Here is a 22096-nt window from a genome sequence, read left to right on the forward strand (position 1 = left end):
GTAGGGCTCCACCAGTGTGGAGCCTGCTTGGGATTCGCTCTCTCGCCGGTGCGCTCTCGCGCGCGCGCTGTCTCTCTCTCTGTCCCAAAAGAAATAAACTTAAAAAATTAAGAAAAAAAAAGGGAGATAAAGACAAATAGAAATAGACTGAAACACAGAGAGCCAGGGGAAACAAGGGTAGTGCTCCTACAGAGCCTGCTACATATGCAAAATTCCAGTCTAGTCACACTAGTGTGCGCACCTACTTGTTCATTCTTGGTACGTGTATGCTCATCTCAATACTCATGGAGTTCTTCCCCCTTCTCCCTATTATTCCTCCATTTTCTCGGGGACAAATGCTGAACAAGTATACATGTAGAATATAATAAAGTTATCATAAGTAACTAGGTATAAATTAAGTAAAAGACACTAATGTGTAATACTAATAACTAATATTAATTACTTAAGTAATATGCAATATACTAATATGTAATATTAAGTAATATTAATAAGTAATATTTCTGAACAAAAATTAAAGAAAATTTGTCCAACTTGATGAAGAAATTCACAACTGATTTGTGTAGGAGGGGAAGAACCATCACTGGACCTCGGCAGCTCTCCGGAGGGGAAAATAATCATTCCTAGCAGCATATTATATATCAGCTCCAGAGACATACATAAAGTTGATGAATTTTCAAGACAAATTTTGTTCCACCACTGAGGGCAGTCTCAGCTCTGGGCTCAGCTACCCTGAATCTCTTATGAGACTGGACCATTATGTAGAAGAACGAAACATGGAGCAGATGGAAAGAGGGCAATCTTTTAGACAAAAGGGATTAAAATATCTTAGCTATCCTAAGAGAGGTTCCACAGAAAAAAGTACCATTTCAGGAACTATTTTTATTGTATTTTATTTTTTTATTTTTTTTAATGTTTGAGAGAGAGACAGAGTGTGAGCAGGGGAGGGGCAGAAAGAGAGGGAGACAGAGTATGAACAGGGAAAGGGCAGAGAGAGAGAGGGAGACACAGAATCTGAAGCCTCAGGCTCCAGGCTCCAAGCTGTCAGCAAAGAGCCTGACACGGGGCTCGAACCCACAAACCGTGAGATCATGACCTGTGCCGAAGCCGGATACTTAACCTACTGAGCCACCCAGGCACCCCACCCCAGGAACTGTTTTTAAATTAAAGAAGAAATCATGGTGATGACTAGGGAATTTCCAGAGACTTTTGTTTAAGAGGAAAGTGCTACACTAAATTACGTGGGGAGGGGGGAACAAGGGGGATGAAAAAGGAGCATACAGAAGGGGTTAGGGAGAGGGGTGGCTCAAGGAATGAGAAAAGAAAACAAAGGAAGCTGGGATTAGATAGAAGAGATTAAGTCACAAAGAGACCCCTCGAGGGCAATGTCCAGCACGGGAGGTGAGAGCAAGAAAAAGAAATACAAGCAGGTGGAGGTGCAGGCGGTAACACCGGTTTGTTAGTTTAGCAGCCGTAACACCGTACGTGGGTAAAAGACACACTTGACATCTTCTTTCCTTCATCAAGGGATAAACTCCATACCGTAGAGTGAACCCAGAATGGCTTCTATGACTCAGCCATTCACTCATTCAAAGCACTATCAGGACACCTGAAATGTAACAATGATAAAAATCAAGAAAATCAAGTGTCTACACTCCTGAAGCTTACATTTTATTTGGGGAGACAGAAAAACAAACAAGCAGCCATACAGTATATGTCTGATGTCAAGTGCTGCAGAGGAAAAAAATGTGCCAGAGGGTAAGGGATTTTCTATCTTATACTACCACAGTTAGGGAAGGCCTTGCTGAAAAGATGACAATGAGAAAAAACCTAGAGGAAGTGTGGAACAGACCCCGGGGTATGTGAGGAAAGAATGCTCTGAGTTGAAGTAAAAGCAAATGCAAGGGCCCTGAGGCAAGTCGGCCTGTGTAAGAAACAAGAAAGCAGGGACGCTGTTGGCCAGGAGCAGTGGAGGACATGGTGTTCTTAGAGGCACAGAAGGCTTTTACTCTGGGGGAGATGGGACTCTCTGGAGAGTTCCAAGCAGAAGAGTCACAAGACCTGACTTATATTTTAAAAGTGTCACTCTGGTTCCCATGGCAGCAGAAGGAAGGGGACCAGTTAGAAAGCTACTGCAATAACCTCAATTTATGTAAGGGGAGCGATGTGAAGGGATGAGACCATGAAGGTAAGCCAACAGCGTTCTGCTGGAGAATTTAAAACACAGTCTAAGAGAAGAAATAAGGATGACTCCAACGATTCTGGCCTGAACACCCTGAAGGAGTGTTGCCATTGACAGAGGCCGGGAAGGCAGCAGGAGGAGGAGAGGGCTGACTGGGAAGGGAGCTCTGGGTTCAACTGTGGACACACTAGAGGGCGGGATGACTACTACTACAATCATCCGAGTAGAGACATAAAGTTGGCAACTACATATTCAAGACTAGAGCTCAGGGGAGAGGTCTCTGAAGGAGATAAAAATTTAGGAATCATCCACATACGGATGAAAGCTGAAGTCACGGATGAGATAAATGCTAGAAAAAGAGAGCTACTGAGGACTAAACCCTGGGATCCTCCAGTGTTAAAAGATCAGGAAGATAAGAAGGACTTGCTGGAGAAAACCCAGCACAAGGATTCCCTGGAAGCCACAGAAGGGGAAGCTCACCAGCAACTTTGACAAGACCATTGGCACAGAGTGGTAAAGATGAAAGCCCGATTGGGTTCAGAGAGAATGGGACCTTAAGTAGCAAAGAAGAAATGGAGAAAAAGAACAAAAACAAAATTGGAAACAGTGAACATGTACACTTCTTTTGATGAATTTGCTGTAAAGGGAGTAAAGAAATGGGGGCTGCAGACGAAGGGGGAGTGTCAGGTTAAGGATGTTTTCTTCATTTTTAAAAAATGAAGGTTATATACTACTTGCTAATGAGAAAAAACAATATGGGGTAAGGGGTACAATTATTGAAGCCAGGTCCCTGAACAGATGACAACGGATAGGATCTAATATACCTAAAGATAATTCCCAATAACTTTGGCAGTTTCCTTTTCTTCCTGGAAAGTTACATTTCCAGAAATTTCCTAAATCTGAAAAGAGATCTCTCCATACTACAGCAAACTTCGGCAACTGTGGCTCACATACAAATGACTGAATACAAGATGTATCGCACTGACCCTTCAAAAACAATGACTAGAATAAAAAGCACTACAGAGGAAAAAATGTCATTTATTTCAAGAATACATGTTGTTCTGACAAAACAGATATGCTACATGTCCTCATTTAAAGATCCCTTCTTTCCAGTGGGTATGCAGACAGCTTCCAGTGACTCTATACTGACCCAGCTCAGGGTCTACCAAAGTGTAGTTACGCAAACCTGCATCAAGTGGCTTGAGAGCCTCCTAGGAAGATGGTACATCTGAGCAGCTGATCTTCAAGTCACCCTGTCTTGCTCTCAATGCTAAGGGATATGCTGTGGTTCAGAGCAGTTACTCTTACTCGCTGGGCAGGCAAGGCCACCGCTAAATCAGGGAGGAATCCATAGAACCCCACCCAGCACCACCACCATCGTTAGAAAGGCTGGACAACCTGATGGGATCCAGTTCCCAGATGGCGTTACATCGGCAACAGGACACATTCACGAGAACTGAAGGCCAGGACGGCTTGTCCTGCCGCGGGGCCTCCTGCTGTATGAAGCCATTCTCATTTGGTTAAGTTCTTCTTCTATCCTTTACTTCCCTTAAAGAAATGTGTATTCTTGGGGCCACCTGGGTGGCTCGGTCGGTTAAGCGTCCAACTTCAGCTCAGGTCACGATTCCAGAGTTCATAGATTCAAGCCCCACTTCTGGGTCTGTGTTGACAGCTCAGAGCCTGGATCCTGCTTTGGATTCTGTGTGTGTGTGTCTCTCTCTCTGCCCCTGTCCCGCTCATGCTCTCTCTCTATAAACATTTAAAAAAATTTAGGAAATGTGTATTCTTTCCCCGTGTCTGTAATTACCCTGTCATCAATCACCACCACCCTTCTGTCAATCTTACACATACACATTTTCTGTGATAAAGAGTCTTTATCTCAATACATACATCTTTTCTCACAAAAATTCAAATATGTAGTGAGTACTGCAAACATGCGATTTAACAGACACCTTTGTTCAGGACGAAATTAAATTTAAAAAGCCAAAATCCATTTAAAGCTGTTTTAAAGAAAAATGTTAAATAAATACTGCAGTACACAGATACAGCAGAAACCGTGATGGTGATCAATAAGACGAAAACTCAAAAAAAAAAAAAAAAAAAAAAAGACGAAAACTCACTGATGTGGTGGAGAGGAAGAGACAGAAAGGGAAGAAAAGTCACCCATATCCTAACGCCACTTGACCTTAAAGTCCTAAAAAGCCGTGCCATCGTCTTCCTCTGTTGTGTCCAGAGAAACAAAAGAACTTCTCCAAGCATGGAGCTGGTGAAAGAACCATGCAGCAGGCCTGGGGCCAGGACTAAGGCTGGAAACAAGCACTCTGCGACTGGCAGGAAGTAAGAGAAGCTGCCTGGGTCAGGTAACACTCCCGAAGAGACGAGCAGCCCCAACAAGGTGATTCTGAGAAAAAGATGTGTGTGAAAGGCTGTGGATGAACAATTAGAACAAGGGGTTCAAGGAATGAGGACACCGAAAAGAATTTCACATCAGGGGATCCGGTCTCTCCCACCACAGGCTGGATGCCCACAAAGGGAGAGGCAAGAACAAGAAAATTCGGGAGCGGAGGCCAGCACAGGCTACCTGGCATTTGGATGGTTGGAAAAGCAGGTTTGGGGAAAGAATTCCCTGAGTCAAACAGAAGAGACTCTGCTCTCCCAGTAACCATGGGATCTGATCCTTTGATATACAGAAAATAAGGACAGCCTAGCAAAAAAAAGAAAGTGACTCAAAGAACCAGGCACACAAAAAATCAGCCTTAAAAAAGTACTGAAATAGGGAAGACTCTAAGAGAGAAATATGAGTCATATCTGTGACAAGTTAAATTAAGTAAAAAGACTCAAATTCCTCTAATCTGCAGATGAAACTATTTATACCCCACAATTCCTTCAGAAAGCAATGAAGTAAAAAGGACTGACCACATGTCTCCAATATAGTGTGTGTGATGTGATAGGTGAGGCAGTGTGGGAGCTCACAGAGAAGAGGAAAAACCCATGAACCCACAAAGCAGTTTCTGGGGGGAGAAGGCTCTGATGTGGCCTCCCCAGAAGGCCACAGAAAGTTTCTGACGTCATTGATGGGAACTGGCCAGAAAGCCTCTGCTTCCAGGGTGCCTTGTCCCACACTTTGTCACTTACTAAATTAGGACGCTATCCAAACTCACTCGGTTCTGACTTTTGTTCATGTGGAGTTGTTGGGGTTTTTTTTGTTTTTTGTTTTTTTGCTATTGTTTTTTAAATAGTCTGTGGAGTTCCTGAGCAGTAAGAATATCTCCAGGACCTCCAAGCAGATCCCCAGGACCATTTAATTTTCTTTTTTATATTTGTTAATACTAAAGTATCCATAAAACACTATATAAATCAAAAGGACCACAGTGGACATTATCCCAATTTCTTTGTCAAATAGTGACTGCTTATCTGACAACAGCTTGTGCACATAAAAAAAAAAAAACAAAAACAAAAACACCAAATTGGAGCACTTGGGTGGCTCAGTTGGTTAAGCCTTTGACTCTGCTCAGGTCATGATCTCACAGTTCACGGGATGGAACCCCATGACGGGCTAAGCACTGACAGCATGGAGCCTGCTTAGGATCCTCTCTTTCTGCCCCTCCCCTGCTCATGCTCGCTCTCTCTCTCTCTCTCTCTCTCTCTCAAAATAAACAAACATGAACAAAAATTAAAAAAAGAAAAAAAACCACCAAATTATCTACAATGGTATAGGTTCTCCCAGCTTGAACAAGGTCATAATTTACTGCACATGATGTCAGGCTGTTATGATTGCTAACTGATAAATGGGAATCAATATTAGATATTTGAAATGCCTGTGTTTTGAGCTCAAGGAAAACTATACTTCTAAATTACAAAGGAAGAGAAGTTCTGCACTTCTTCACAAAACATTCTGAAAATGTTTTATTCCCCCTCCCCATCATGCAATACAATTTGGATATGTCGTTGTATGTTCTCTAATATTGATTTTGATTTATTAGAATTAGCTGATGAATGCAACTTACTGCCTTGGTAAATTAGTATGTTAAATTTGCATAGTTAGTAGGGTTAAGCTCACCAAACTTATATTTTAGTATCAGTGTTCCTTCTGCTTCCTGGTTGTGCTCAACATTCCCCTTAGAACATAAATTTTAAAATATGACTACACGGGCGCCCAGCTGGCTCAGGCAGTTAAGCATCTGACTTCGGCTCAGGTCACAGTCCCGTTATTTTGTGGGTTCGAGCCCTACATAGGGCTCTCTGCTGTCAGAGCAGAGTCCGCTTTGGATCCTCTGTCCCCCTCTTTCTCTGCCCTTCCCCAGCTCGTTCTCTTTCTCTCTCTCTCTAAATAAATAAACTTAAAAAAAATTTTTTTAAATAAAATATGGCTACAGATAAAAAAAATTTCAAAATGTGTAACACTAGGAACTTATCTTAAGGCTACCCAAATGCTTGTCAAGAATAAAGATAAACATACAAAAATAACATATACTACAGCACAGTTAGGTACTAAGAAGAAAAGAAAGAAAAGAAACAGAGAAACCAGATGAAGAATCCATCATCAGAGAACCAGGTTAATTATGGGAAATTCACAGAATGGAATTCTATGCAGCCATTTAAAGAAGAATGAAATACCTGTTATGCTGTTACAAAAAGCTCTCCTCAACCTCCAGGATATTTTAATAAATGAAAAAGAGCCAGTACAGGGGCACCTGGGTGGCTCAGTTGGTTAAGCATCCAACTTCGGCTCAGGTCATGATCTCACCGTTCGTAAGTTCAAGCCCCACATCAGGCTCTGTGCTGACAGCCTGGAGCCTGCTTCAGATTCTGTGTCTCACACTCTCTCACTCTCCCTCTCTCAAAAATAAATAAACATTAAAAAAAAAAAAAGAGCACAGTATAGAATCATCTGTACTGTATGACGTCCGCCTTCTTGGATGGTAACTCAAAACTGTCAATGTTGTTTACTGCTGGAGAAGTGGACTGTAGGAAGGAGACAAGAGATTTTCACTTCTCATTTTCTCATCTTTCTATATTGCTTGAATTTCTCACTAGATTTTTTTGGTTTTGTTTTTTTTAATTACAGGGTATGTGGTCAAAGGAGATATGAACCCTTTCTTGTATTCATCTTTTTACCTCCCTATATCGCTTAAAGCTGATAAATGTTATACATTAAAATAATTCTTTAACGAATAATCAATAAAGAATGCTAATAAGCCGATTAATTCCAAAACTAGTGATAAAGGGAAAGAAACAGTTAATTCCGCCTCTCCTACACAAACTATACCACTAGGTAACCAAAGGGGTAGATAAAGAAAAATCTTCTCTTGGGGAGCCTGGGTGGCTCAGTCGGTTAAGCCGCCGACTTTGGCTCAGGTCATGATCTCGCGGTCCGTGAGTTCAAGCCCCGCGTCGGGCTCTGTGCTGACAGCTCAGAGCCTGGAGCCTGTTTCAGATTCTGTGTCTCCCTCTCTCTGACCCTCCCCCGTTCATGCTCTGTCTCTCTCTGTCTCAAAAATAAATAAACGTTTAAAAAAAAAAATTAAAAAAAAAAAAAAGAAAAATCTTCTCTTTATGGAAGTATTCTAACTAGTAAATAAAAAAGAATTATGTAAGTAAATTATCATCATTTTGGAACCACTCATAAATAAATGAATGGATACTGACATTGGTCAATGGCAGTAAACATGACAAAAAGAGAAATCAAACATTTTATGCTTCCTGATGGAAGACTATACCTCCCACTTATAAAATATTCTTTAAATTTATTTATTTATTTATTTTGAAAGAGAGACAGGCAGAGGGAGAGACAGAGAGAGAATCCCAAGCAGGCTCCGCACTGTCAGGACAGAGCCCAATGCAGGGCTTGAACTCATGAACCACGAGATCATGACCTGAGCCGAACTGGAGTTGGACACTTAACGGACTGAGCCACCCAGGCACCCCTATAAAATATTCTTGAAGGGAAAAAACTGAATCTGATCAAGCTTCTCTAGATCCAACTACCAATTTACAGGAAAGAGAAGAATATGTTAAAAGATGCAGCAGGGATGTAATAAGCAAAATCCAGAAAGTGGAAAACTTTGCAGGATAAAAGAGCACTGCTGACCAAAAACAAATTGCAAGGGGAAAATAAGAGACATGAGGAAAATCTGTAGATGAGGGTTTTCCAAAAGCAGCACTAGTGACACTTAGGGATGGGTAATTCTTTCTCGTGGGGGCCGTGCTGTGCACGGATGTTTAACAGCATCCCTGCCCTCTACCTACTCGACTCCAGCAGCAATCCCCCCTCTCCATCCACCGGCCCCAAACCCCGGTGCCACCAAAAGTGTTTCTAGATATTCCCAAGTATCTTCTGGTGGGGGACAAAACCTATCCAGTTGAGAACTACTGCTACAGATTAAAAGACTTGTGGACTATATTTGGATCCTGATTCAAACAAACAGTAAAAAAAAAAAAAGTTAATGACATTTTTGAGACAAGTGAAAATTTGAACAATGACTATTTCATGAAATTAAGGAATTGTCAATTATTTTTAGTTGTGATACGGTATTTTTCTATAAGATGCCTTATCTTACAGATACACATGCTAAAATATTCACAAATGATTTGTCATGAATTTGCTTCAAAATAACTAAATGCAGGGGCGCCTAGCTGGTTCAGTAGAGCATGCAATTCTTGATCTCGGGGTTGTAAGTTCAAGTCCCATGTTTTGGGCGAGAGATTACTTAAAAGTTTTTTTAAATCTTAATACAAAAAATGCAAGGGAAGAGGGAGAGTTCAATGAAACAAGACTGGTCATGAATTGATAATCACTGAAGCATAGTGATGGTTACCTGGGAGCACACTGTATTATTCGGTCTACTTTTGTGTATGTTTGAAATCTTCTCTAGAAAAAACAAAAATTAAAGTCAAGACCATCATGGTAACTAGCAGCACTCAGCTGAATGACAAGCCAACCCAGTAACTCAATCTTGGTAACATTCAACTGGTTTCCACTAACTATCCCATGAATGTCACTCAGAGGCACTCAAACTAATGCATTAAACACACACACACACACACACACACACACACACACACGCTATTCCTCTTTTTCCAAGACAAATTAAAAGAAACTCCCAGGATACTTTAAACCCCGGGGGTTCACAAAACACAGATTAGAAAATGCTGCTTTAGAGATATTCCTGAATCATTAATAATGCTTTAGAGATTCCTATTATATTCATTTAGTTGCTCAGTGTATATCTGTTCCTTTATGTCGCTTCGATTCATCAATTTTGTTTAATACTAAAAATGACCAAAGGCAGTGGTATTTTAAAATTTAGATAAGAATAATATTTTTATCTTTCTTTTTAAATACAATTTATTGTCAAATTGGCTTACATACAACATCCAGTGCTTATCCCAACAAGTGCCCTCCTCAATGCCCATCACCCATTTTCCCTCTCCCCACTCCCCCCTCCACCCTCAGTTTGTTCTCTGTACTTAAGAGTCTCTTGTGGTTTGCCTCCCTCTCTCTCTGTTTGTAACTATATTTTTTCCCCTTCCCTTCCCCCATGGTCTTCTGTTAAGTTTCTCAAGACCCACATAAGAATAATATTTTTAAACTTAAGTACAAAGCATCACAGGAATACAACTTAAATATCCACTAGTGAACACTGTAGTGAAGAATATTTTCCCACAAGGCTATTCTTCCCAGCCAGCTAATGATAAGGTACACTTAAAAATATGTGTATATTAACAGATGTAAGAGGGAAAGCATACGGTTCTCTTCATAGATGCTGAAGAAGTCTTTTGACAAATTCAATATTCATTCACGATAAAAACATTAAAAAAAAAAAACCTAAGAGACTCTTAATAGGATAAATTATGCCTAAAGCTAGTATCTAATTTAATGAAGAAACAGAGGCCTTTCCACTAAAATCAAGAACAAAGAAAGGATGTCCACTATCTCCACCACTATTTAATATTGCAAGTGGGATAAGCCTGTACAATTAGATAAGAGAATTCATTTAGAGGCAGAATAGGTATGATAGGGACCTCCAGTGAACTGATAATACAACGAACTCAAACAATTCTTTTAGTAAAATAGCTGGAAATAAAAGTAACTCCCAAAGTCAAATCTTCATATACACAACCAATAACCAATTAGCAAGCAAATGATAGAGAAAAGCCCATTTACAACAGTAACAAAGAAAACAATATATAGGAATAAACTTATAAACTTGCAAAATCTTCAGAAAAAAAAAAAAAAACCATTTAAACGTATCTGATAGTCACATTAAGTAGACCTAAATAAAGAGACATCCCTGTTCTTGGGATTACAATGTCCATTCTCCCTAATTTAGAAATTCAATGTAATACCAGTAAAATATCAACAAGCCTTTTTTTTTTTAACTTTTAATTTTAATTCCAATTAGTTAACATAACAGTGTTATAGTAGTTTCAGGTATACAATGTAGTGATTCAACAACTCCATACATCACCCAATGCTCATCACAACAAGGGCACTCCTTAAATCCCCATCACCTATTTCACCTATCCACCCTCCTCCGGTAACCATCAGTTTGTTCTCTATAATTAAGAGTCTGTTTCTTGCTTTCAAATAATCAACAAGCTTTTAATGAAATTAGACAAGTTGCTCCTGAAGTTCATATGGAAAAATACACCCCCAAGAATAGCCAGAAAAACACTGAAAATAACTAACTGCAAGGCTGGGACTGGTGTTACCAGACTTTAAAACATACAATAAAAGCCATACTTAAAAGTATGGTAGTGGTATAAGAGTAGATAAACAGATCAGTGGAAAATAACAGAAAGGGGAGAAACTGATTCACATATATACAGAAGTTCAATATCTGATAAAGGTAGCATGTCAAATTACCAGGGCAAATAAGAACTTTTCAATAAATAGTGCTGCGACAGTTAGGAAAATTTATTTAGAAAAAAATAAAACTATATCCCTATTTCATACCATATACAAGAATAATTCCAAATGTATTAGGGATATAAATGTAAAAGAACAAAGAACCATACAAGTTCTCAAAGAAAACCGTTAAAATCCTTTTTAACCTTGGGGTAGAGAAAAGCTTGCTAATTATGACTCAAAATCCAGAACCAATAAAAGACTGGTAAATAAGACTATATATGTGATATGTGTGTGTGTGTGTGTGTACATTTGCATGGCATAAAAAACATCACCACAGGGGCGCCTGGGTGGCGCAGTCGGTTAAGCGTCCGACTTCAGCCAGGTCACGATCTCGCGGTCTGTGAGTTCGAGCCCCGCATCGGGCTCTGGGCTGATGGCTCAGAGCCTGGAGCCTGTTTCCGATTCTGTGTCTCCCTCTCTCTCTGCCCCTCCCCTGTTCATGCTCTGTCTCTCTCTGTCCCAAAAATAAAAAAACAAAAAAACAAAAAAACAAAAAAAAAACACATCACCACAGGCAAAATTATAAAAATAACTATGACCATGGAAGGAATATTTACATATGCCACAAAGGGCTAACATTCCTAAAATGTAAAGAGCTCCAAAAACCTGACAGAGTCAGAAAAAGTTATAAACAATCTTCAAAAAAAGAAAATGCCCTCAAATATATGAAATGTTGTTTAAACTCATTTATAATTAGGGAAACACACAGAGATACTATTTTTCACCTATCAGATTGGCAAAGATTAAAAAACATGACAACATTCTGATGGCAAGAACATGGGGAAAGATGCACTCTCATATCCTGCTGGTGGAACTGCAAAATGGTGCAACAATTCTGGAGGGAAATCTGGTAATCTTAACAAACAATATATGCACTTATCTTTTGACCAAGTAAACCTACTTCTGCTAATCTAACCTGAATATACCTCCAACAAAATGAAAATACATATGCACAAGGTTATACTTTTTTGGTAGCCATTTGTAATCACAAAATACTATAAACAATCTAACTGCCCATATACAAGAGAATGGATGAATAAAACTGGGAACATCCACACAAAGGAGTACTATACAGCTGTTAAAAAGAATAAGGAAGAGCTCTATGAACGGACATGGAATGATTTCCAGTATGTATTCTTAAGTGAAAAAAAAACAAAGAAGAGTACTCATCATAAGCCACCCTGTGTGTAAAGGAAATAGATACAAGAAAATACACATTAATCTTCCCACATTTTGTGGGAAAACAAAAACTCCACAACGGATAAATCAGAAACTAAAGAGAGGTAGCTGGAAAAGAGATGCAAAGGTACTGGAGAGATGAACAGGGTGTGACCCTTCTGAGTACACCTTTTCACGTAACTCTGACTTCTCAGAATCATGGTAATACTTTACGTACTCAAAGTATAAACCAACAATTAAACCAACCAGGATGTGGGAGGAAACCAAAATGCAACACAAATAGTAACATATAAACCCAACTGTATTACAAATAAATGACATGACACACTAAATTGGGGGATAAAAGAACAGAACCTAAGTGTGGAAAACAGTGTTTGACTAGATGTTATAGATAGCTAGAAAGTATAGGCTAGATATTATAGATACATATTTGATATTATAAAGCTAAAGATATTGTAGGTATAAGGCTAAAAACAAAAAGAACCACAAATAAATGCTATAATTTAGTTAGTAAATCTATGACAACAGTGTGGTTTAGCAATTCTAGAACTACTTTATGTATATACTAGGATGGAAGAAAACATAACTATATTGGAGATAATAAGAGCTAGAGTGTCCAACCCACTGCTGGACAAAAAAGTTAAAAGTAAGGAAAGGGAGAAGGCTAAACTGAACTCTGTAGTATTAAATTAGCATCAAAGTTATGATTATGAAAACTCGTAGGTTTTAAAACATACAGATAGATGGAACAGAAACAAATACAGTTGTGTATGCATAATAAATTTCCTAGCTTGGTCATGGAGAACGCCTACAAGCAAAAAGCCCATCTAATGCCAGACCTTCCTTTCTAAAAACCAGTCTCCAATAAAAGGAACCAGGACTCACAGAAACACACACAAAAATCATCCAAGTTTCTATTAATTCACACCATAATTAATGGAAAAGTATAATACTAATAATATTAATGGAAAAGTAAACAATCACTATAGTAACAAAATGTCACTTCCAAAAAGAATCAGAAACTTGGTAGCAGCTGCAAGATCAACACTGGTCAACTGTTCAAAAGCTGTGCAAATTATTGTGGGGTTTGAATTGCTCAAACCAAGTAAAGCTTGCTTCATAATCAAATTCCTCTACACCTGTTCCATTATTCTTAAATCCCCATTTCAGATCAAATATAAAGGCATTCTTCCCCTTGGATATTCAGTAAAATCAATTTCATACCTAAGAACACAGGATATGAGAGCATACCAAGCAGAAATCTTCCCCAAACTGAGAGTTAAAAAAGAAAAAAAAGAAAAAAAAAAAAGTTGATGAGAGAACTATGTCACTGCCTCCAAGCAGCCTGAGATGACTCCCACATCAAAACAGATTTTGTTCAATAGCAAAATCAAGTACACATATATTCACTTTTATAAGTCAAACACATGAAAAGAATGCTCATATATTTTCTTATGATAAACTGTCATCTCAAAAAGAAAGTGGCGGGGTGGTGGGGGGCGGCGGGGGCTTCTGGGTGGCTCAGTTGGTTAAGCATCTGACTCTTGATATCAGCTCAGGTCATGATCTCACAGTTCATGATTTCAAGCCCTGAGTCAGGCACTGCACTGATAGCTTGGGGCCCACTTGGGATTCTCTCTCCCTCCCTTTATCCCTACCCCCCCCCCCCCACACACACACTCATGCGCATGCATGCTCATTCTCTCTCAAAATAAATAAATAAAACTTTGGAAAAAAAAGATATTGGTAAGTTCCTCAAATGGGCTTTTCATTTTCTTATAGGGAAATACACGTTCACCTGGTAAGTTTATGTCGTAACACTAGAAGTAATTTCACCTTTAAGAAGATATATAAAATAAATTTTAAAAATAATTTTTATCCCTAATGTAAAAAGTAATAAAGTAACAAGAAATAAAGAAGTAAATAAAAATAAGAAATCCATTATAACAAGCATGAAAACAAAGTTATAAAACTTCTCAAATATTTTATAAGTGCCACTCCCAAAGCAGTTATGACCGTTTTTAATATATTCATGCCAAAGACAATAACTTAATAAAGAACAAAAACAAAAGTACAATGTTTATAGATGTATCTCTCTGGAAACTGTTCCATCTATTCCACCAATGCCCCCCCTCACCCCATCCCAGGATAAAAACAGACAAGGGGGAAGAAACCCAATACCGCCCACTACTGGTCAAGAGAGCGAGCTCAGGAGTCAGCTCACCTGAATTCAGATGCTAGCTCTAAGACCTTCTAGCTTTGGACGCTGGAAGAGTTAGTAACCTCTCTAACCCTCAGATCCCATCTGTAAAATAAGGATAACAATAACCCTTATCCAGCAAGGTGACTATGAGAAACAGATGAGCTAATTAATACATCTAACACAACAGTGCCTAGCACTTGGTATAAAGCATTCAATAGTGTCTGAGTGAATTCCAGGACTCCGATGACTTCAGGTGAGGACCTGAGAAACTGCTACCAAATAGCACTATTCTAGATAAAATTTTTCTTTTCTCATAAACGAAGCTTTTCATTCATTCTTTTATGACATCTGAAAATTACCAAAATTGATTCCAACTTTTAAAGTCCTCTCACCTGGATGATTACAACAGCCGTCTTCCTGGTCTGCCTGTCACCTTTGCCTCTCTGTCTATTCTCCACATAGCAGCCAGAATGAAGCTTTTAAAGGTTAAGTCAAATCGTTTACTCCTCTATTCAAAATATACCTGAGCAAAATAAAAAATATTCTTGTGTTCAAATGTCTCCTCAAGGCCTTCCATAATCACACCATATAAAAGCGGCCTTTTATACTACTTCCCAGCCTTTCTTTTTTCCTAGGTCAATTTCCTTTTCTTTTGTAATATATACTTATCTATCTTCCCCCACTAGAATATAAGTTACAAGACAGCAAGGAACATCTTCTTCATTGCTATACTCCTAGCACCAAGAACAGCACCACGCATACCACAAACCCCGAGCCAAAGCCAACATCATACTTAACAATAAAACACAGGCAGCAATCCCATTAAAGACGGGGACAAGAAAAAAAATCGCAAAATACCATACATCAGCTACCAAATTGGCAAATTATTAACTTTTTAAATTTTGAAGTACACTTCAACAATAAAATCGTTTTTAAAAAATCTCCAGTGCAGGGGGCGCCTGGGTGGTGCAGTTGGTTGAGCAGCTGATTCTTGACTTCATCTCAGGTCATGATCCCAGGGTCATGGGATAGAGCCCTAAGTTGGGCTCCACGCTGAGCTCAGAGCCTGTCTAAGATTCTGTCTCTTTCTCCCTCTGCCCCTCACTCATGTGCATGTGCACTCTCTCTCTCTCTCTCGTGTTTAAAAAAAAAAAAAAAAAAAAAAAAAAAAAAAAAAAAGACAATTATTTAGGGGAGCCCAAGGGGCTCAGTCGGTTAAGCATCCAACTTCAGCTCAGGTCATGATCTCCGAGTTAGTTGGTGGATTCGAGCCCTACACTGGGCAGGCTCTGCCCTTGACAATGTGGAGCCTGCCCAGTATATATTCATATTCATTCATTCATATTCTCTCCCTTCCTCTCTCTCTCTCTCAAAATAAGTAAACTTAAAAAGAAAGATCTCCAGTGCACATACATCTCAGTGAATTTTTACAACTGCGTACATTTATGTAACCACCACCCAAGATCAAGATACACATTTCCTGAACTTCAGAAGCTCTCTTGGTTGGGTCTCCTCTCAGTAAATAGCCCCAGAGAGGTAAGCACCAGTCTGACTTCTCTCACCCAGTTACTCCTGTACTTGAACTTCATATAAGTAGGTTCAAACAGTAGTTGCTTTTGTGCCTGGCTTCTTTCATTCAACTTTATATCTGTGACATTTGCCCATGTTATTGCATGCATCAATAGTGCGTTCCTTTTTTAATCATTGGGTAGCACTCTCTCTTATGAATATACCACAATTTATCAAATCCACTGTTGATGACATTCAGGCTGTTTCAGTTTGGAGATAATATGAATAGTACAGCTGCAAACAATCTTCGGTATGTCTTTTGGTGGAAATATTATCTGCAGACTGGCGAAATGTTTGACTGGTTCTGGGGGAAGGGTTTAATAATACTTTAGACTACGGATGACACAGGGAACTAGAAGTGGGCAGTGCTGGTGAGAGTGTAAACTGGAATAACCTTTCTGGAGGACAGTGTGGCAACAGGCACCAGAAGCTTGAAAATATCTGTGCCCTGAGACGAATAATTCTACTTCAAGGAAATTTCTTATCGGATACTTACAAGTGCCAGACTTCTAAGTGTTTTGCATGTATTAATGCATGTGATTTATTCTATGGACATATTAGAGATGCTCACAATGGTTTAGAAGGATGTCAACCATCCATCACTAGGAATTGCAAGTAGTAGCAGTAAATAAGGTAAAAAACTAAAAGGGGAATGATGTGAAAACATGCTGTACCTCTATGAAATTAAACATTATGCAGCCACTGAAACTGTTTTTAAAGAACATCACAGACACAGGAAAAAACATATGTTAGCAAAGTTAACAGTGGAATGAATAAAATGAATTCCAGTTTTTTAAATCTATGCATATCCCTTAAATGTTAAAATAGTGGTAATCCCTGGAAGACATGGGTACTTTCGTACTCTTGATATTTTTCTGTACTCCCCATTTTTTCCATATTGATTTTGTCAATCAAAGAGAATACAACACTAAAAGGACTAGTAAGCAAAGGTGTTTACACTCTTATGGGGAGACAGAAGATATAATCCAATTTAATTAGGGCAGTGACGCAGTTTTGTATAGGATGAAATTGAGAGTACTATGTGAAAGACCTCGAGCCTAGAGATCAGGGGGTGAGACATTATCAGGAAAGATCTCCATTGTCTTACTTCCACCAAGGACTCCCGAGAGGAAGAACTCCATCTCTAGGCTGGAAGGAACCTTCACAAGAAAATCCTGTTAATTCTTCAGCTCACCATCCTTAGGATATCAATTACACATTGTACCCTGGCAAGTGTTCTTTTCCCCGCCCACTTAGAAAAAAGGCTTAGCCAGAGGAGGAGTGAAAGAATTCCTGAACACCAAGGATACGGTAGTTCAACAGCTTCAAACGTGGAGGAAGCTGGTTCCACCCACTCTGCAGCCTGGCTGAAATGGCATGAAGGAAGGGCCTCTCTTTCCCTGTCAGGCTAAATGAGGGCAAAAACTTTTCAGATTTCCAGATGTCAGAAACTCCAGATAGAGTAAACTCAAATTTATACCAAAACACTGATCCCTTGAGTTCAAAAAATTCTTCTACTTAAAGAAATAAAATCATCAAGAAATTATCCTGGTAAAGGTAATTCTCTGTATCAGCCCTCCCACTCCCTCCTCCTCTGCAGACAGACCACTCCTGGAAACCAAAGGAAAGCGGAGCATGAAGATTAAAACTATACCTTAGTATCTGAGTGGCCAATTCTCACTTCAGCAAATGATATTTGTTTAATAATTAATACATAAAGAATATTTTGAGGTGTTCAAGAAAACCACCACTCATTTTTATGGTACAATAAACATTATTTTCTCAAATGTTGCTCAAATTACCCATACTTGATTAAGAAACTTGCTAAGAAGATGTTGCTTTTGCATGGCAGGGCGTTATTACTAAATTTTCTAACTTGTGACATCTGAACCACATTAAAATTCTCAAGGACTGCTGGTCAAAAAACAAAACAAAACAAAACATTTCAGAGTCACTTCCACAGATATGAAGTCACACAAATTTATGTGATAAATTTATGTTTTGGTCTCACTCTCCCTCCTTCAATATATGCCCTCTTTATTTTCCCTTCAAACTTCTGTTTTCAAATTTATACTTAAATGTTACAAAATTCTCCATAACCTACCTGCAGCTTTTCATGGCTATAGTGTTAAATTGCCTAAATTAAGATTTAAGAAAATTCTAGTCTAAAATTTATTAATGTATCACATCTCTACATCACACAATAGAACAAATTTCTTATGCAGCTAAAATAGTTTTTTGAAAAAAGTAACTATTTACATAATCACCAGGGATCCTGGTTTTATTCTATATGTAACCTAGATTTTTGGATAATCTACTCCGGTTGCCTAGAATATGTTATGGGAACAGAGGATATAGAAATAGAACTGGCAAAATTTGGTATGTTCAAATTTCGGCTTTACATATAATCAAAATACAGAAAAAAAATCGCTTTGGAATAATAAAAAAGAACGCTGGATAATTTATTCTTAATTACATGTTCCAAAGTTGTAATAATATTCCCTTAGCATAGACCAGACTGTGAAAGGTTACCTGATATACAAAATTAGGACGCTGTCCTTCTTTTACAGTGACAATTTGGCGGGGGGGGGGGGGGTGGTGGTCATTGTTGTCGCTGTCAGAATTGTGCAACCTGATTAAATAAAACTACTTGAAGATTAAGTAAAACTAACTGTACCTAGCACTAAACACTGAAAAGAACGCTGTAACAGAAGCGGTTTTCTCTCCCAGGGCCAGTAGAGGGAGACTAAGACATCTGGCCTGGTCGTGCAGTGTTTCTGTAAAATTGGGGAGGGGGAGCGGAGGCTGTATTTAAATGTCCTGCTGTCAATCAAAGGACACTTCCTACAATCACAGTCACCATATCTGCTATTAGCCGTGAGCGTACTCTCGCCAAGATACAACGCCAAACGGTGCTCGCGTAACCTGCTTCACCTAAAGGTGACCGCAGGCTTTGCCACAACACCCAAATAAGGACTTTGGGAGCCCAACCCCAACTAGTTTCTTTGTTTAAATGCCTGCGAATCCCTCCCACGCCGGAGTCAAGAGGCTGTGGCGCCGCCCTTTATTAGCCTCACACTTTGATTACAAAACACACGAGTCGACGGCTTGGCGGCGGAGGCGGCCCGAGCTCTCACAAACGTCAAACCCGAAACGCAGGCGGCTGCGGAGGCAGAGGGCGACGCTCGCCGCCCCCGCCACCCGACCCAAAGTGCCCACCGGCCGGCCAAAGTTCGCCAGCACCAGGCCCCCCGGATGCGAGCCCCCGGCCGTCCGGGTGTCGCCGGCTCCTTGGGCGACGGGAAATTTCACTCTTTGTAAAGTTTGAGCTGCGGCGCGGGGGCGACTCAGGGGGTTGGGGACCAGAGGCTGTCGTTCGGGCCCCGCTGACCACTCCACCCCCGCCAGGACCGGGTGTGCTGGGGCGGCGGGTGGGGGGCACGGTCAGAGCCGACCTGCCGCCCCGCCCGGGACCCCCGGCCCCAAACTTCCGACTGGCATCTTTTAAGTCCCCGAGAGTGCCTCATCTGTTGCTCTGTTTACTCCTCGGAGCCTCGCCGGGCTGGCGCTGCCGACGCCCCCGTCCCAGTGTCCCGCGGCCGAGGAAGTTTGATAAAGACCGGGGAAGGGGGCGCGACGGGGACCGCGGAGGGGGAGGGGAAGAGGGCAAATTCTGGAGACCCTGAGCTGGGGCGAGCCGGTCGCCGCCCGGAAGGAAGGCGCTGCGGCCAGCCGAGCAGGGCGGCCGGCCGGGCGGCGACTCCGGGCCGGAGCCCCGGGCGGGCGGGGCGGCGGCCGGGCTGCGGGCGCCGCGAGGGGCGGCGGGCCCCGCCGGCGCTCCGCCCGCCGCCTCCGCCGGCGCCTGCCCCGGCCGCGTCCCCTCGCCCCGGTCTCCCCCTGCCAACTTCTCGGCCGGCCCCCTTTGTTCCCGTTTGTTGTGGCGACTCTTCTCCCGGCCGGGAGATCCCACCGGCCCCCCTCAGCCCGCCCAGCGCCCGGCGAGCCCGGGGCCCCGCGCGCCCCGCTGCCCGGGCCGGGGGCTCGGAGCTGGGGCCCCTCGGCGCTCGGCGCCGCGGCCGGGCGGAGGGGGGCGCGGGCGGCCGGCGCGGCGGCGGCGGCGGTTGGCCCGTGGCCGTCCGCGGCGGCGGCGGCGGGGCTGGAGGGGGTTTATTTACCTGCCGTGGAACCAGTCCTTGCAGATATCGCACTCGATCATGAAGCGGTTCACGTCGTACGGCTGCCGGCACACACAGTACACCGGCGGGGGCGGCGGGGGCGCCGAGGCCCGGCCCGGAGCCGCCACCGACACGGCTGCCGCGGCGGCTCCAGCTGCTGCTCCCGCGGCCACCGCCGCCGCCGCTCCGGCCATCTTTAAAAAACACACACACGCTCGCTCGCTGCTCCGCTCGCCGACTGGAGCGAGCGCAGCCGCCAGCCAGCGCCGCCTCCTGCAGCAGCCGGAGCAGCAGCCGCGGCGGCTGCGGCGGCGGCGGCGGCGGCGGCGGCGGCGCCTCAGTGCGCGCGCGCGAGGTCGCTGCCGGAGCCTGGGGGCGGGCGGCGGCGCGCGCACGACGCGCGAGGCTCCGGCCCGGCTCCTTCCGGCGCTCCGCGCGGGGCCGTGCGTCTCGCGCACGTCGTCCCGCCGCCGGCGCGCGCGCCCCGCTCCCCTCGCGTCGGCCGGGCGGGGGCGCTAGGGGGGGTGCGGGGGGTGCCCGCTGAAGGGCACTCGGGGCGGGGGAGGCGGAGGGAGGCAGAGGCTCCCTGAGGACACGCGCGGCGGCGCAGGGAGCGCGGCCACAGGAGGAGGACGGCGGGAGCGTGCGGAAAGCCGGCTTCGGCGTTTCTGAGTGCGAGCTGAGGCCGGGGAAGTTCCTGCGCAGTGGAGAGCCGCACACGCTGCGTCTGTGCGCCGGGAAGGGAAACCGAGGAAGTTAGAGCCCCGCCAGGGCCACCTCCCGACGAGGGGAGAATCCTTAGGCAATTAGCAGCCTCCCTGCGACCTTTGCGGGCCGGAGCCGAGGGTTTAACAGCACGCCGAGCCCTGCCGAGGTGCCCGAGTGTGCTGGGGAGTTCCTCAGACCCGAAAACGTCCCACTCCAATTCCCACCGACCAGCTAGGGAATTAGTGTTGATGGAGCCGCTGATAGGTGAAGGAGGTGGTTCTCAAGAGGAATTCATTAATGTCAGCGAGCCGAGAGGGACCAGCGTGAAGTGTGCTGGGTGGAGAAAGGACTGGAAAGGACTCTGGCGTGTTATAAATAACACGACGTAGATGCGAATGCTTTCGAGTCCCAAGTTCGGAAGACAAGGATAAAATTCTAAATGACAGTGACACCTCGGGAAAGGAATACTGCAAAAAAAAAAAACAGACAATACGGTACCTGGCGCGTAACAGGCCATTAATAAATATTTTTGAATGAGAGGTGAGATTGATAATAAAAACAGCTAACAAGTACTGAATAGAGAAAGAATGCTTTGGAATCATAACTACGCGAATTGGAAGGCACGTTAAGGATTATTGAATCAGATATTTGTAGCTGAATTTCGTAGTAATTTCTATCATGGGGAAAGCCCTATGGCTCCCATCTCAGCCAGCCCGACAGAGAATCGCTGATCTAACCTACTTTTTATAACCGAGGAAAGTGAGTAATTTGCCTGAAGTCTCACCGATCGGAGCTAGAGCTAAACTTTCAGTTTCTTGATTATGCGCCAATCCTTTTTCTTCCACACCACTACCTGGCACGTATTTTGCAGGCAAAGAAACACCTGGAAATCAGAGTTGACCACAAAGTGAATGCGTTCGAAACATTTATACCGGAGAAAAAGGAAAAAAGTTACTGTAATTTTGACATATGTTTAGAGGCATGATGGAGTGGAAGCCCCACACTCAGACCCTACATATATATAAGCTGTGCAACGTTGGGCGAGTCACTCCATTTCTCTTCAACTAGATCCCTTGGAGATATGTTCAAAGAAAAATTATGGATAGTAATACTCCCTCACAGAGTTTTCATAACAAGCAAAAGAGATCATGTATTTTTAAATTTGTTTT

The 22096-nt window shown here is 42.5% G+C and overlaps 1 protein-coding gene across 1 annotated transcript in view; it reads right to left on the reverse strand.

Moving 5' to 3' along the window:
- Window positions 1–20531, reverse strand: part of KDM7A (lysine demethylase 7A) — an 82110-nt gene extending 61579 nt beyond the window's left edge. The window contains exon 1 of the mRNA XM_019452925.2: window positions 20220–20531. Coding sequence (XP_019308470.2) covers window positions 20220–20413 — 194 coding nt within the window. The 5' untranslated portion in view covers window positions 20414–20531. The remainder of the gene's footprint in view (window positions 1–20219) is intronic.
- Between the last annotated feature and the right edge of the window lie 1565 nt (window positions 20532–22096).

Source organism: Panthera pardus, unplaced genomic scaffold (assembly GCF_024362965.1).
Source record: "Panthera pardus isolate Hobbes unplaced genomic scaffold, ASM2436296v1 HiC_scaffold_8, whole genome shotgun sequence".
Classification (NCBI taxonomy): domain Eukaryota; kingdom Metazoa; phylum Chordata; class Mammalia; order Carnivora; family Felidae; genus Panthera; species Panthera pardus.